This window comes from Plecotus auritus (assembly GCF_963455305.1).
Source record: "Plecotus auritus genome assembly, chromosome: 11".
In the NCBI taxonomy this organism is placed as follows: Eukaryota; Metazoa; Chordata; class Mammalia; order Chiroptera; family Vespertilionidae; genus Plecotus; species Plecotus auritus.
This window is the reverse complement of record NC_137777.1, coordinates 52032523-52046898: the sequence shown is the minus strand read 5'-3', so window position 1 is coordinate 52046898 and position 14376 is coordinate 52032523. Positions and strand designations below refer to the sequence as shown.

General features: G+C 48.7%; 1 protein-coding gene across 1 annotated transcript; it reads right to left on the bottom strand.

The window, feature by feature from the left end:
* Nucleotides 1–8694: 8694 nt before the first annotated feature.
* Nucleotides 8695–12676, bottom strand: FABP5 (fatty acid binding protein 5). Its single transcript, XM_080646286.1, has 4 exons — nucleotides 12544–12676; nucleotides 10161–10333; nucleotides 9692–9793; nucleotides 8695–8936 (listed from the first exon to the last, which is right to left on the bottom strand). The coding sequence occupies exons 1-4, from the start codon at nucleotides 12620–12622 to the stop codon at nucleotides 8883–8885; spliced, it is 408 nt and encodes a 135-aa protein (XP_080502412.1). The 5' UTR covers nucleotides 12623–12676; the 3' UTR covers nucleotides 8695–8882.
* Between the last annotated feature and the right edge of the window lie 1700 nt (nucleotides 12677–14376).

Here is a 14376-nt window from a genome sequence, read left to right as displayed (position 1 = left end):
ATAATTCAGGAAAGGGGGATAATCTCAGATCTATAATCGAACTTTTATCCATGAATCCAAAATCTGAAAAGCTCTGAAGACTGATATTGTTCTCATCATTTACTTGCTGGCAAACCCTAATTGGACTTGAACTCATTTAGCAGCAAATCCTGAGATGAACAGACGCAGGGCTGTGCATAGTCTTTATTCATCCCGAGCCGTGTGGATCCTCACCTGTTACCCAGCAGGCATTTTCATGCGTTTGGTTGCAGGGTGCTGCCTGCCGGTGCCTCTGGGAGAGCGGTGCGCTGCATGAGTTAACACGTGGGTATCAGATACACCAGATTAACTTCCTAAAATGCAAGGCAAGTCCAGAATGCAAAAATATATGTGGCCCAAGGGGTTGGAATTTGAGTGTCTGCCTTTTACTATGACTCTGATTTGTTTTAAATGCTACCCCCCCTCCCCATACATACACACACCTGTGGCTTCCCCACAGACTTGGATGAAATCCCCACTTTTTCCTAGGACTCCAAGGCCACGCCCCATGCCCTCCCCCTCCGCCTGGCTCCACACCAAGTTCCTTGCCCACTGCACCATTTTCACTTCTTACTCCTGCTGGGAAAGCACCTCTGTCCCCATCCTGCCTGCTCCCTTCCTGCCTTTAGGTTTCCACTTAAATGTCTCCTCCTCAGAGAGGCCTCCCCTGACTGCCCACCTTTGGTTCCTGCTGTTATTATTCCCACCAGTGCCAGCTCCATCCTCTGGCAAGTACATCAACCTGGAACAATTACATTGGATCTTGCTTATTGTCCATCTCTCCCTGCAGATTCTAAGTTCCATGAAGTCAAGGACTTTTTACCTTTATGAGCTTTTGTATGCCCAGACCTTAGGATGGCGTCTGACACATTGTAGGGGCTCAAATACATTTGCTGAATTGACTGGATGAACAAATCAATCAATTAATCCATCTCAGTCATGCTGACATCGGGGTGGGACGCAAAGATCTCCTCAGCTAACTAGTCAAGGCTGTCCTCTGAGGAAGACCTGGCTTGCGGAGGAGATGGGTATGTTGTATATAATTGTGGTCTTGGTATAAGAAAGCATTTCTCTCAGGCCCAGGAAGAATGGCTGCCGCTCAGAATCTGGGGGGTGAAATAAAACCCATGAGAGAGAGAATGTGGTTCTCTCCTGGGCAGACACTCAGATGACATTTTTATTGAATCGTCTCTTGGGCTTATTGCCTTCATTAGCATTGTGTTGCCTCATTCTGGTCTGGTGCCTTATTTCTTATTTAAATATGTGTCCTTGTGCCCCTGACACTGGAATGGAAACAGCACCATTTGCCCAGCTGCCCAAAAACACTGTCTAAAATTTAAATGTGTTCAATGATTTCAATTTTCTGGGACCCTAGAATTTACTGCCTATTCGCAGAGTGAAGGAGTTAAGCTGTCATCAGAGCCTCCTCCTGACAGCATGAAATGGGAAGGTCCGAGATGATCTCACCCGTCACGATCCCTCCAAGGTTTCTGGGTGCGGTAACACATCTCATAAAATGACACGTTATGCAGGTCAGCCTCCAGAACTGGCCATTTTCCAAAAGTCTGCCGTTTCCAGAAAGGGTGGCTTTTTTTTTTTTTTTTTTTTTTTTTTTTTTTTTTTTTTTACTTCCTGTATTTCTGCCCCGTGTGGCTGAGGGAGGAAGCTGAGTTTAGTGGTTAGGGCAATCGACTGAGTCAGCAAGCCCAGTTTCTATATTTGGTTGTTTGATTTGCTGAAAACCTTTGTCAAACCAACTCAGAATCATGAAAGAAGTCTTTGTTCTCTCATACATAACTTTCCCAAACTTCAAGTGAAAAATATCTCTGTTGCTGAAACTGTACTGAAACTCTGTGACATAACGCTGGGCTTTCCCTTGTATTTCTCAGTAATGGTCTTGTTGGGGGTCAATAATACAACAAAACCAACGAAGCAAGAAACGAACTAAACCTGACTCCAGGGCCCGCTGGTATACCCACCCAGGGTTCCAGGGCCATCCACAAAGACGAGAATGAGAATGGAGACCGTCAGAGCTATGACCAGGTAAATAAACATCCTGGTCTTGCATGAAACCAGCAGATGAGAAAGAGAACACTTTCCCATCATAATAAAACATTGGCATTGTAACTGAGGTAATAGGGTTGACTCTAGAACCAACATTTCCTCCCTTTTAGATGTTTAGTTGCAAAAAGGAGAAGGTATGTTCCTTGGAAGAAATTAAGAGTTCAGGGTGACAACACGGCTTCTCATTGGCTGAGCTGTGGCATTTTCCATTGGCTGGGCTTGTTGCTGGGCAAGAAGAAAATCTTCCTGCCTTCGGCTGGGATAGTAAAGTAAATTACTTTCCTGTTGAAGATGCAAGGTTCTATTTTCCTGTTTGGGATAATGGATGGTAGGATGTACCAGTAAGAGCTCCTTCTACAGCCCTTCCAGACTCCGATTTTGATGTGAAAAGTTGAGGTTTCCTTTGTTGATTTTCATGGTCATGATGTGGGATAAGACTCAGTCTGGAGGTTTGGGTAGGAAACAGATCATGTGGACTTGGCAGCTGCTGGTGAGGGATCTGGGTTTATACAAGGACCAAGGGAAACCATGGAGGGTCTCAAGCAGGAAATGACAGATGACCTTTTAAAAAATATCTTCATTTCAGTACAGCCCAAGGAATATAGTCAACATTGTAATAACAATGTAGGGTGCCAGGTGGGTATTAGACTTATTCGGGGGGATCACTGGGTTATATGTGTCACTATGTGTCACTGGGTTATATATAATCACTATGTTGTACACCTGAAATTAATATATTATTAAATGTCAACTGTAATAAAAAACAATTTTTTAAATATATTTTATTGATTTTTTACAGAGAGGAAGGGAGAGGGATAGAGAGTTAGAAACATCGATCAGCTGCCTCCTGCACACCCCCCCACTGGGGATGTGCCCACAACCAAGGTACATGCCCTTGACTGGAATCGAACCTGGGACCCCTCAGTCCATAGGTGGACGCTCTATCCACTGAGCCAAACCGGTCAGGTCTCGAAAACTATTTAAATGAAAATTTAAAAATATCCTAGTTTCAGTTTCAGTAATAGAACACTTGATATTTGGAATAAATCTCTTACAAAAAGCAACTGAAAATACTGGACAAAATATGTGTTAGTATTTCCTTAAAGTGACAAAGTGCTAATAAAATAATGACGTATCCCTGGCGTGGGTCTAGGATGCAGGGACTTAGACCAGCTGAAGGCGGGTTTGGCCCTGGGGCGTTTGCTTGTGGATCCAGAAGTGGCTGAGCTGTCCTTTTGGCAACAAAGCAAACAATCGGCCTTTGTCGGATGGCAGGTGGGCTGGCTTCACCTTCTATTGTCTCAGAAAGTGGTGACGGCTGGAAAAGCAGTTATGAGGATGTCCTCGGACTGCTGTTCAGTGGCAAAGATTAAAGCACACGCCACCCCCTAGAAGTGGGGGCTGCTTACGTCATCAGAGTATGTCCACACGGCATTTAAAAAGATAAAAAAATTGCTAAGAGCTTGGAATACACCTCATAATGTTCTGTAAAGTGAAAAAAAATCCTGACTCTAAAATATTATGTACAGGTCCCATTTGAATCACAAGATGTGCATATATAGAGAACATTTAGAAAAATGATGATAGCAGTTATCTGTTGGGATTGGGTGATGTTTAATTTTTTATTAACTTGCTTATTTCCTGTAATAACAAAAATTCAAAAACATTTTAATGTAAGTGGTTTTAATTGTATTTTTAATGGTAAGTAGTATATTCAAAAATACCACAGGAAGGTACAGAGAAGAAAATGAATAGCCCTGGAAATCTCACTGGTGTATTAGGGTGACTCTAGAACCAACATTTCCTTCCTTTCAGATGTTTACTGTGGAAGGAGCTCTTATATCCTACCATCCACGATCCCAAACAGGAAGACAGCACCTTGCACCTCCAACAGGAAGGTGATTTACTTTACTACCCCAGCAGAAGGAAGATTTTCTTCTTGCCCAGCAACAAGCCCAGCCAATGGAAAACACCACAGTTTAGCCAATGAGAAGGCATTGTTGTCACCTGAACTATTAATTTCCTCCAATGAACTTTCATTTTTATTTTGCTAATGACTTCCTTTCCTAACCTTCCTTTCTAGAAAAGCTTTCCATTTTGTATAACTCCTCTTCTTGCTGGATTAAATGCTGCCTTAATCATGAATCATTTAATAAAGCTTCTGTCACTCCGTCATGCTGTCTCCACTCAGGTCTTGTGTAGTTGCTAGTCCCTCTTCCTAGCACACAGTGCCTGCCCCCAGATGTCCTTCTCTCACATTCTGCTCATTTTCAGGTCTCAGTTCAAACATTACCTCTCTGAGCAGCTTCCTGACCATCCCACACAAAGTAGCTTCAACTCTACTCACTCATATCACCCTACTTGGTTTGATTTTTTTGTCTTGCTGCTTTTATCACTCTAGGTCACTTGTTTGAATCATGTATGCTCCATCATCTCATTCTAGGATGTTAGTTCCAGGAAAAAAGACCCTGAGCCTGCTCTACATTGTTTATCATATCATGTGTCAGCAAAACTTTAAAAAAAGGCTCTTCAAAAATATTAAAATTCTCTTTTCAGACATTTTCAAAGTGTAGTGTGTAGGAGGAGGAGGAGGTGGGGGAGGAGCAGATGGGCTTGATCTTGGGTATTGCTCACAGCTGGTGACAGCTGACTGACAGACCAGAGATCAGCAGACCGTGATTTTCCAGTTGCTGCAGGTCAGTGACGCATCACACCACCCGCCTTTCACAATATTTTAAAACATGTGTCTCTCAGCTTTTTACGCCAGCTCACCTACTTTATTAGTTCTTCCTACTAACCCACATCACACACGAGCACCAGTGGCAGGGGCTTTCTGAGAGGGGACACTGGAAGAAGGGAGCTGGGAGGACGCGGCACCCAGAGAAGAGCTGTGATGATGCTCAGAAACTTAAAGCTGAATTTCAAAGACAACAGACATTCAGAAGCCTTGACTACTGAGCAGCAGGCCTGAGCAGCAGCCTTGCTGAGCTGGCACTGTTAAAACCGAGGTGCTGAAAAGATGGCTCTCAAGCTTGGTAGGGTCATGGCACCAATTCAAATACCAGAAATCTGAGAAAGCAGTTGAAGAGATGAAGACTAAAGGAAGCACTGCGTTAGTTAGCAGTAAGTGCAACCCATTTACACAGCAGGTGACAAACGCTCGTTTTGCTGCGAAGATCTCCCGGGTGGGTCACCATCTCCAGCCTCCTTGGCCACTCCTGCTGTGCTCCAGGGCAGAACCCCACTGTTTGCCGGCACATTTTCCTTTTGTGAGAGTTTGATTTATGTTAAACCACCTCCCTCCCTTGTAGTAAATTGTTTCTAATCTGCGCCATGTTCCTCTGACAATTCAGGTCAAGTTCTGACAGACCTTGCCCGTGGGCAGACTACTCAGAGGTAGGAAAATGAGGTGCATTTGTTGACTGGAACTGGACAAGGATTTCCTGGTGGAACAGAGTGTCCCACACACTTGCTTCGGGACAAGGCTGAACCCTTACTCCCACGTCAAACATGCATGTTCTGCAGTCACACACACACCCTCCCCCTGACCCCGTGTCTGCGCTGAGAAAAGGACTGACCGAACTTAAGAAATAGGGCTTAAAAAACACATTGAAGCAGAATTATAAAAGGTCTTAAGTGATATTAAAAGGTGTTAAACGGCACAAAAGAAGCCATTAATTTATTAATGAATTTATTTAACAAATATTGATTGAGCATCTCCTGTTTGCCAGGTTGATTCCTAATTGAGTGATGGGGAGAGAGAGTGCTGTAAAAGCAAAGTCCCTTCTTCATGGAGCTTCCTTCCCCATGGGAGACAAATAATAATAAAACACAAACAAGTAAATATACAGTCAGTCAGGACTGGTGACAAGGGCAAGGGTGGCATAGGGGAATAGCGAGTCGGGGGAGGGTGTAGCCCTGATTCACACTGTGGTCTGGGACTGACTCACTGCCAGGATGACATCTGAGAACAGACCTGTAGGAAGTGCGAAATCTGAGGGAGCCTGGGCTGCATTTCCCCAAGGAAGTTCCTCACAGGCCCAGGTGGTAGGAGGCACAAAGGCCCTGCGCAGGAGCACATTTGCATCATCAGTGGCCAGTGGTTGGAGGAAAAGGTTTGTGTGAGGGGAAGAATCAGGAGGGGATGCTGAGATGTTGAAGACATGGGCAAGATCAGATCAGACCTCGGTAAAGATTTTGCCTTCTACTCTGAGAAGCTAATGGAGATTCTCCTGAGAAGTGCCATACTTTACGATGATGGCTCTGGGAGAATGAACATGCAAACAAGGAGGCCAGGGGAGAGATGCTAGTGGGTTTTGAAGCGGGATGGTATCCGTGGAAGAGATGAGAAGTACTCAGTAATTTCTAAATATATTCTGCAGATAAAGCGGAAATTGTTTGCTAATGGATTAGCTATCATGTGGGAAAGAAAGATAAAAGTTGAAGATGACTCAGGGTGTTTAGCCAGGGAACTGGAAAAATAACATTCCCATGGATTGACATGGAGAATACAAGAGGTAAAGGTTAGAATAAAAAATAGGAAATTTGATTTTGGAAAACAAGCTATTAGTGTCTTGTGCTGTCCATCACTAACCATCAGTGGGATTTAGATTTACATTTTAATTAATGAAAGTTACATCAAAGTAAAAAATTCAATTCCTCAGTTGCACTCACAATATTTCAAGTGCTCAGTACCCACGTGCGTGTGGCTACTGCGCCAGATTGGACAGTGTGGTGTCACCGAGCTTCTCGGTCACTGAGAAAGGCCCACTGGGTGCGCTGGAGACACGCAGCCTTCACTGTGCGCTGGGCCCTGTGCCACGTGCTTCCTGTGCACATCGCACCGAATCTTCAGCAGCTCCTCAGGTCAGGCAATGTCATATATTCACAAAGGATGTGACTAGAGTTCAGAAGAGTGAAGTAACTTGCTCTAAGTCACACAGCTCTTAAAGGGCAAAAAGCCAGAATTAGATTTCAGGACTGTCTGCTTACCCAAGCACATAAATCATCACGCTCTAGTTTAGAAGGCTAAGCTAGTTTGAAATTAGATGTGACATCCATCAGGACCCGCCCACCAGGCTATGGGCGGCAAGTGTTAAAGCCCAAGAAAAAACCGGGAGAGCTGGGCGATCTGGGGCAATGGGAGTCTTCCAGAGACCTGTGTGCTGAGAACCAACAGGACATGTTCCAGCACTCACCAGTTCAGAGAATACAAAACACCCTCTGCAGGCCCTAGTTCATACCTCTGCATAAGGGGTCTATGGATGTTAAAGGGTTGCTTAGCAGAAAGAAGGGCTTCATTGACACCAGGTAATATAAAGTTTAGATCCTGTTCTACCCCGTGATTCTCAACGAGGTATGGTACCACTTAGAAGACATCTGGAATGTACGGGGTGCTTGGGGTAGACTGAGGGGGGCCATGGGCGTTTTGTGGCAATGACTTTAAGACGCTGATCCCACGATGCTGCTGCAGCCTAGCACAATGCAGAGAACTTCTCACCCACCGAGTCAGGGCTCCACATCATGGGAAACATGGCCCTCCAGCAATGCCCGCCCATGACCATGAGCTGAAGGATAGAAGTGAGAACGTGGTGGGAGGCAGTGGCCCAAGACTTGTCAGAGAAACTGCTCCCCAGTCTGCTGATGTGGGCTTGCCGTGTGGCTGGGGACCGCTGCCTAGACTCACTTTTCTCAACTGAATCATGCAGAACACAACGGTGAACACCCATCTTGGGTGGCTCTGAGCATGACAAAACTCTGAAATATTGGCCCAGGGACATAAATGTACTGTTGTCAGAAGCAGGATGGGGGGACGAAAGAGGAACTCTAGGATGGAGACAAAAATAACCAAGATGGAAAGTCAGACAGAGAAGCCGGTTGAGAGCAGCATGGTCCCATAAAAAATGTTGCAGGTTCAGTTCCCGACCACAATAAAGCAGGGTGTCTTTCCTTAAACCTCATGAGCAACCTCTGCAGCTTCACTTTCAGTCCCACTTTCCGTCTGCAGCCTCTGCAGGACTGACGTGAGGGCCTTGCTGTGGGTGAATGTTGGGGCTGGTTTGATCCGTTCAGACCACTAACACGTCTACATACCGGCAGTCTTTTGCTTTCTTATCATTCCTATCAGCACTTCAATGTCCTTCAAGGGTGTTTCCTTTGCTTTCACAACTTGACTGTTCGGTAAAAGAGGCCTCGCTTTCAGCTTATCTCAGCTTCCGACCTGCCTTCCTCCCTAAGCTTGCTCATTTCTAGCTTTTCATTTGAAGTGAGAGACATGTGACTCTTCCTTTCACTTGAACATGTAGGGGCCACTGTAGGCTTATTAACTGGCCTAATTTCAATATTTAAATTACAAAGTGTATGTGGCTATTTTTCCATGACAACTGTCTCTGCCACAAATTTAAGGTTCTTGAGTTGACACAAAGATCAAATAGCATAGGGCAAGCTTAAGTGATAGGTAGTGTATCTGTCAGAGAAGTAGCTCTCTAAATTACTAGAATGTAATTTTTATATACCCTCAAGACTACCCCAGAATTTATGGAATTCATTATTAAAACTCATCCCTAATTTCCTATAAAGATTTTTTTTTAAAAAAAAGCATACAACAGTGGTATAGCATAAACACATTTATTCACTAATGAAACGGCCGATCTTAATTAAACCAACTCAGAAACAGCTGCAGGTAAAATGGTTGTGTTAACTGAACACAGTGATGGGGAAAAGGCATGGAGAGATTTGCTCATTGAACTGAGCTCGTTTATCCTCATGGCTAATTCCCGTCTGGAAGGATGATGGGATTTTCACTCCACTTTCTCATAGACCCGAGTGCAGTTGACATTGTTCATGACGCATTCCTGGGAGAGAGAATGATATTGAAGAGTTAGAGCTTGGTCCTAGGGCAATGGTGGAAGTTAAGTGCTAGGATCAGAATCCTATGAAACCTGTCACCAGTTTCACAGATGAAGAACATACATGTTAGGATTCCTGGGTTTGAAAAGCTAGAACCTGTTATTTTGCTTAAGATATGCATGTGTTTTGCTGAACTAACGTACTGATCTATAATATCTAAATTACTCATTTGGTCTTGACAAACAGTATTCCTCATTTTAAAGTGTGGTTTTTTTTTCAATTGATTTTAGAGAGAGGAAAAGGGAGGGGGGTAGAGAGAAACATCAATGTGAGAGAAACATTGATTGGCTGCCTACCATGTACACTCCGACCAGGGATTGAACCCCCAACCTGGGTATGTGCCCTAACCGGGAATCAAATCCGCAACCGTTAGGAATACAGGACGATGCTCCAGCTAACTGAGCCCCACCTGCCAGGGCAGTATTCCTCAGTCTAAAGAAATGGAAAATGTGTGCCCCAGAGGGCAGTTCGGTGCTGGTTAGTCACAGCAGGGCCCAGACTGGACCCAGCCCGGCAACACCACTGCCCGTCACCTCTCTTCTCTGTCCCACAGAGGACTTTGTGGTTTTCAGTGTTCAGTGCTTAACTTGTCCTGGTGCACTTTTCTACCCGGCCTCGCTGCCCTGCTCATGATCAGGGACACAGTTCTGCGAACTATGAACGCAAATGCGATGCCCGAGAGGCCAGAGCCGGCACTTACCACCACTAGCTTCCCGCCCTCCAGCCGCCGCGTGATGGTGCTCTCCTTCCCGTCCCACTCCTGGTGCTGGACCAGCGCGCCGTTGACAAAGTTGCAGACGGTCTGAGAGATAAAGTGCACTTTTTAATTTTCCAGAGGACGTTACCGGGCAGTTCCCGTGACGCATAACCTCCTTGACCAACATTTTTCAGCTTTTCCATTCTGGGTCTACTTCAAGCCAGTTTTACTCATAATATAGTTGATGCTTGTCAACCTAGATATACATAAGAGACACTCAAATGCTCATGTTCCTTAAACTAGTTTTACAAAGTAGACTAAGTTGTGGTCCTTTCACACCAGTTTATTAACTCAAGTCATAAAATAACTTGAGATGTCTTTTATTCAGCAGCTCCTGCCTGTAAATGTGAGAATGTTATTCATACAATCTATCATTCTAGAAGCTTCTGTGACTGTGTAAGTGATGCCTGACCTGAGTTTTCCTGCCATCTGCTGTAGTCTCTTCAAACTTCTCTCCCAGGTTGCATGAGAACTGGGTGGTCTTCAGCGTGCTCTCGGTTTTGACGGTGAGGTGTTTGCCGTCGGAAGAGATGACACAGTCTGGCTTGGCCATGGCGCCCATTTTCCGCAGAGCCATCCCCACGCCTGTGAATGTCAACCACATTCACTGTCAGGAGGACCAGAGTTCCGGCTTACAGAATACAAGTTGCGAGCCCACTGTAATTACTGTGCTGGGTGTATTTCCACTTACTCACTTCCAGGAACTTTGGTAAACACAGACCCGGTGCTCACACGTGCTAGCACCAGACGCAAACGGATTCACAGAACCCTTGAAAGCACCGTGTGAGTGGCAATAGCACTGTCTCCATTCCACAGACGACAAAGTGAGTCACTGAAGTCATCCATGCAAGCTCGCTCAGCTAGGAAGCGCTGAGCTGGGAACCAACGATACAGGCCGTATGGCTCCAAATCTCAGCCCGTGCCACTGTGCTCTGATGGACTCCGGAATGCGCGGGAAGCACGTGTGACAGGACTCCAGCACACAGTCCGGCACAGAAAAGGCCCCTGGTAGACGTGTGGTTGATACACTACACAAATAACAACCGATGTCGAGATACTCCAACAGCGCGATGTTTTAAGAGGTAAAACAGCACAATCGTGGTGGTAACAAATGAAAAAATCTTACCCTCAAAAACAGAGAACATTTCATAGCTATGCAACTCAATTGCTACATCGGCATCATATCTAATTTATAGCCGGTGTACTTCATTTACAAAAACCTCAGACCAGGACCAAGGCCCTATTTCAGATGAGGAGACGGTAACCTACACAGAAACGCAGGCTTGATGATGGCCATTCTGCCGGGCCTGAACAGGCCCCGGGAGCCCTCTTGAGCCCTCTCGTCTGCGGGCACCCGGTGGTGCCTTGTGCTGCTGGTTGAGTTACTCTCCATTCTCATTTTGGACACACGCAGGGCTCTGCTCTCCCCACACCTTGACTGCATTCCAGTGCACTGAGTGTGGCAACCCTTATGCCTCTAGAACCTTGGAAACACATTCGCTTCCAATGGACAGAGGATGCTTGGCCCTCAGACAGGTGAGCACACAAACGATGTATTTCTTGAGTCTGAGTGCGGTACCCAGGGTCACCTTGATCTAGGTTTACGAGGAGAACAAGAAAACGCCGGCCTGCTGGGTTCCCTCCCGCTCCCCTCAGTGCGCTCATTCCCACGGACGCAGCCGCGCACACTGTCTTGCGGAAAGACTGCTGAGGGAGTTTCTGAAGGCCGCAGGGACCGTCACCCCGGGCTCTGAAGCCCTCCTCATCCCACAGTGGTCTCGGGGCTGGAAGCCCTGGCAGACAGGACCCAGGCTCCGCCACTGCATCTTGCTTCTTGCTGGCTTGTGACAAAGATCCATTTTTGTTTGCTTATCTACCCAGTGTCTCCACCAGCATGCAATCCTCGTCACTTGCTTAGGAAAGGGCAGGATTAAGCACTGTTTGAGGCAGTGAACTTGAACCTTCTCCCAGGCACCCGTTTTCCTAGGCCTTAAGAAGTCTGGGACCTTTTGCTGGGCCACGCCCATCTGCATGCTGGTAGGTAGTCGCAGCGCTTCCCCAACAAAGACCACTCGCCCTCCACAAGCAGGGGTCCAAGCAGCAATGCACCCTCAGCACGGCCACCCTCAGCACGGCACCCTCACCCGCCCACAGTGGCCTCAGACACGCAATGCCATGCGAGGTCAGCACTGCTGGCGCCACGCCTCTGGGGTCAGAGGGAAGGATGCCCCATGCCCCAGGGAGCTGCGCAGCGCAAAGAGCCGGGTCGGGTGGGGGTGGGAGCTGAGCGGAAGCTGGGGCTGTATCGGGGTTCAGACCTTCTACAGGCATCGGCCGGGGAGAAGAGGGAGGGGACCGGCGCGCCTTGGATGAACAAAAGATGCGGCAGAGTAGCGAAGGGTGGGGAAGGGGCAGTGGGTGCAGCCACTATGGGGCGAGCCAGGAGGGTGGGAGGAGGGGGAATTAGTTAGTGGTGGGGATAAAAACAATAGCGGAAAAGGGTACGTAGCCGAGCTGGGTGCACCAGGCGGCGGGACATCCCCGGACTCCTGGGACCGCCGGGGCGCGCACGCCCTCTCTCCGGCGGCTGGGCCGCGTGGTGCAGCACAGCGCGGGGACCAGGGCCGCGTGGTGGGGACTGCGGGCGGGAGGGAGGTTGGCGGTGGCGGCCCAGCAGGTCCGCCCCTGAACCCGGAACGCCGAAGGGGACCCGGGACAGACGCGCGCGCGTACACACACATACACACACACACTCGTACGCCACGTTGCGGACCCCGCCGGGCCCGGTGTCTCACCTAATTCCTTCATGTACTCGTCGAAGCCTTTGCTCTCCACTAAGCGCCATCTCCCTACCAGCTGCTGGATGGAGGCCATGGTGGGCGCGGAGTCGTGCGGGACGCAGTCGGAGTGGAGTGCGGTGATGCGAGCGTGGCGGGAGGCGGCTGGGATCGCGGCTGTTTTATATCCGAAGCGCGGGGCGGGGCGGGCCGAAGGGCCAATGAGAGGCGCGCCACGCCGCCCCTGCCGCGCCCCCGCCACGCCCTCGCGCGCTCTAGGCTCGGAAGGTGTGGACCGGCTCCACCTGCCCCAGAGCCGGGCTCCTCCCGTGGCGCCTGTAGGCGCGGCCCCGCCCGGCGCGCCCCACGCGCCCCAAACGCAGCCCTGTAGGTTCCCGCTCCCCTTCACACCGGGGAAGCCAGAGGACCGCCCGAGCGCGCCCGCCTCTCCCGGGCCCCAAGTCTCACCGCCAAGCCCTAACAATACCCACCGCGTAGATGAGCCCTCCCGGCTGGGGCGCTGGCAGGGATCCATCAGCGGTTTGACTGCCTGATGGAGTGACAGATGTATTGGCCTTGCTCATCTCGGCTCCTAGTCACTGAACAACCCACACCCTCCTGAAACACCTGTTCCCCCACCCGCAGGCCACCCGGCCCAGTGAGGACCTCAAGGTGAGTATAGACCTGAATGAGTTAGATGATTTTATCAGAAGGTGCGGCATGGGTGGAGGTGTCCCCGGAAGTTCGGTTTCCAAACGAAAACTCCGTAGGAAGTTTTAGCTTAAGTGCCTGTAGTTGCAATTAAATGTCCCCACGCGAGAATGTTTCATTAGTTCATATTCCCAGAAGAGCAAGCCCTTCAATTTATTCTCAGCCCAGAGGCGTCAGACCCACGGCCTCTCCTCTTCCCCGTTGGCCACCACAATACCCTGTATCTGTAGAGAAGTCATACTTTTCAAGGTGTACGTGTCGCAGGAGCTGGCCCTGCGTCTCGGTGGGAAGGGTGGGGTTCAGGTGAGGGAGCTGCCACGCAGAGGGACAGCTGCCTTGATGGACATCTGGTCCCCGCACTTCGCAGCCAGTAACGCTCCTCTCCGCCCAGGTTTTGCTAACAAGGGTTATCCCAGTTTTTTAAAGAGGAAATAAGGCAGGGAAGGCTTGGGGAGCGCAGGGCCGAATCCCTCTCTGGTCCTTCTCACCGCAGATCCTGTGAGGTAGGACCACACCAGGTGGCCTCTGGCTGCAGCCCCTGGGCCCTAGCTGGTGTCATCTCCCAGCATGCCTCAGGGCATTTTCTGCCCTCCCCGGGTTCCCTTGCATTTTAAGTCCCTGCCCTAATTTTAGGTCACCCCAGTTTTCCTTTTGTGCTGTTTCAAAAGTTCAGGCTTGGTTTCTATTTGTGTAGTGATTTTAGGTTCCGCCTTCGTATTGAGCGCACAGTGTGCACTTGTCTCAGGGCCTACGCTGTGCTCTGCTGCTCTGAGGGCAGCTGAGGGTCATTGCTCAGTGCGGCTAGAACTGGCTTCCAGACGCCTGGGGGATAGTGGCTGCCGCCCCCCCCCCCCCCCCCCCACACACACACACAGGCAGCCACTGTGGGCTTGCACTTGCATTCTTAATGTGCCCATCCAACATTTTACCTGTTTTTGTATAGAATCCTATATAATAAGAGGTAATATGCAAAATAACCCTCATGCCCTCACAAGATGGCTGCCCATGACCAAGCCAGCAGGGGGGTTAGTGATAGTGAGGAAAACCAAACCACTGAACAAGCAGGCTGTGTGGGGTGACCAGGAAGACTGCAGTGGGGTTAGTGAGAGATGACCAAATGACTGAACAGCAGGCTGCGTG

Coding starts and splice junctions, on each gene's coding strand:
- FABP5 (XM_080646286.1), bottom strand. CDS start 12,622: ATGGCCTCCATCCAGCAGCTGGTAGGGAGATGGCGCTTAGTGGAGAGC. Junction 10,334..12,543: donor CGAGTACATGAAGGAATTAG/GTGAGACACCGG, acceptor TGACATTCACAG/GCGTGGGGATGGCTCTGCGG. Junction 8,937..9,691: donor AGGGCGGGAAGCTAGTGGTG/GTAAGTGCCGGC, acceptor TCTCTCTCCCAG/GAATGCGTCATGAACAATGT.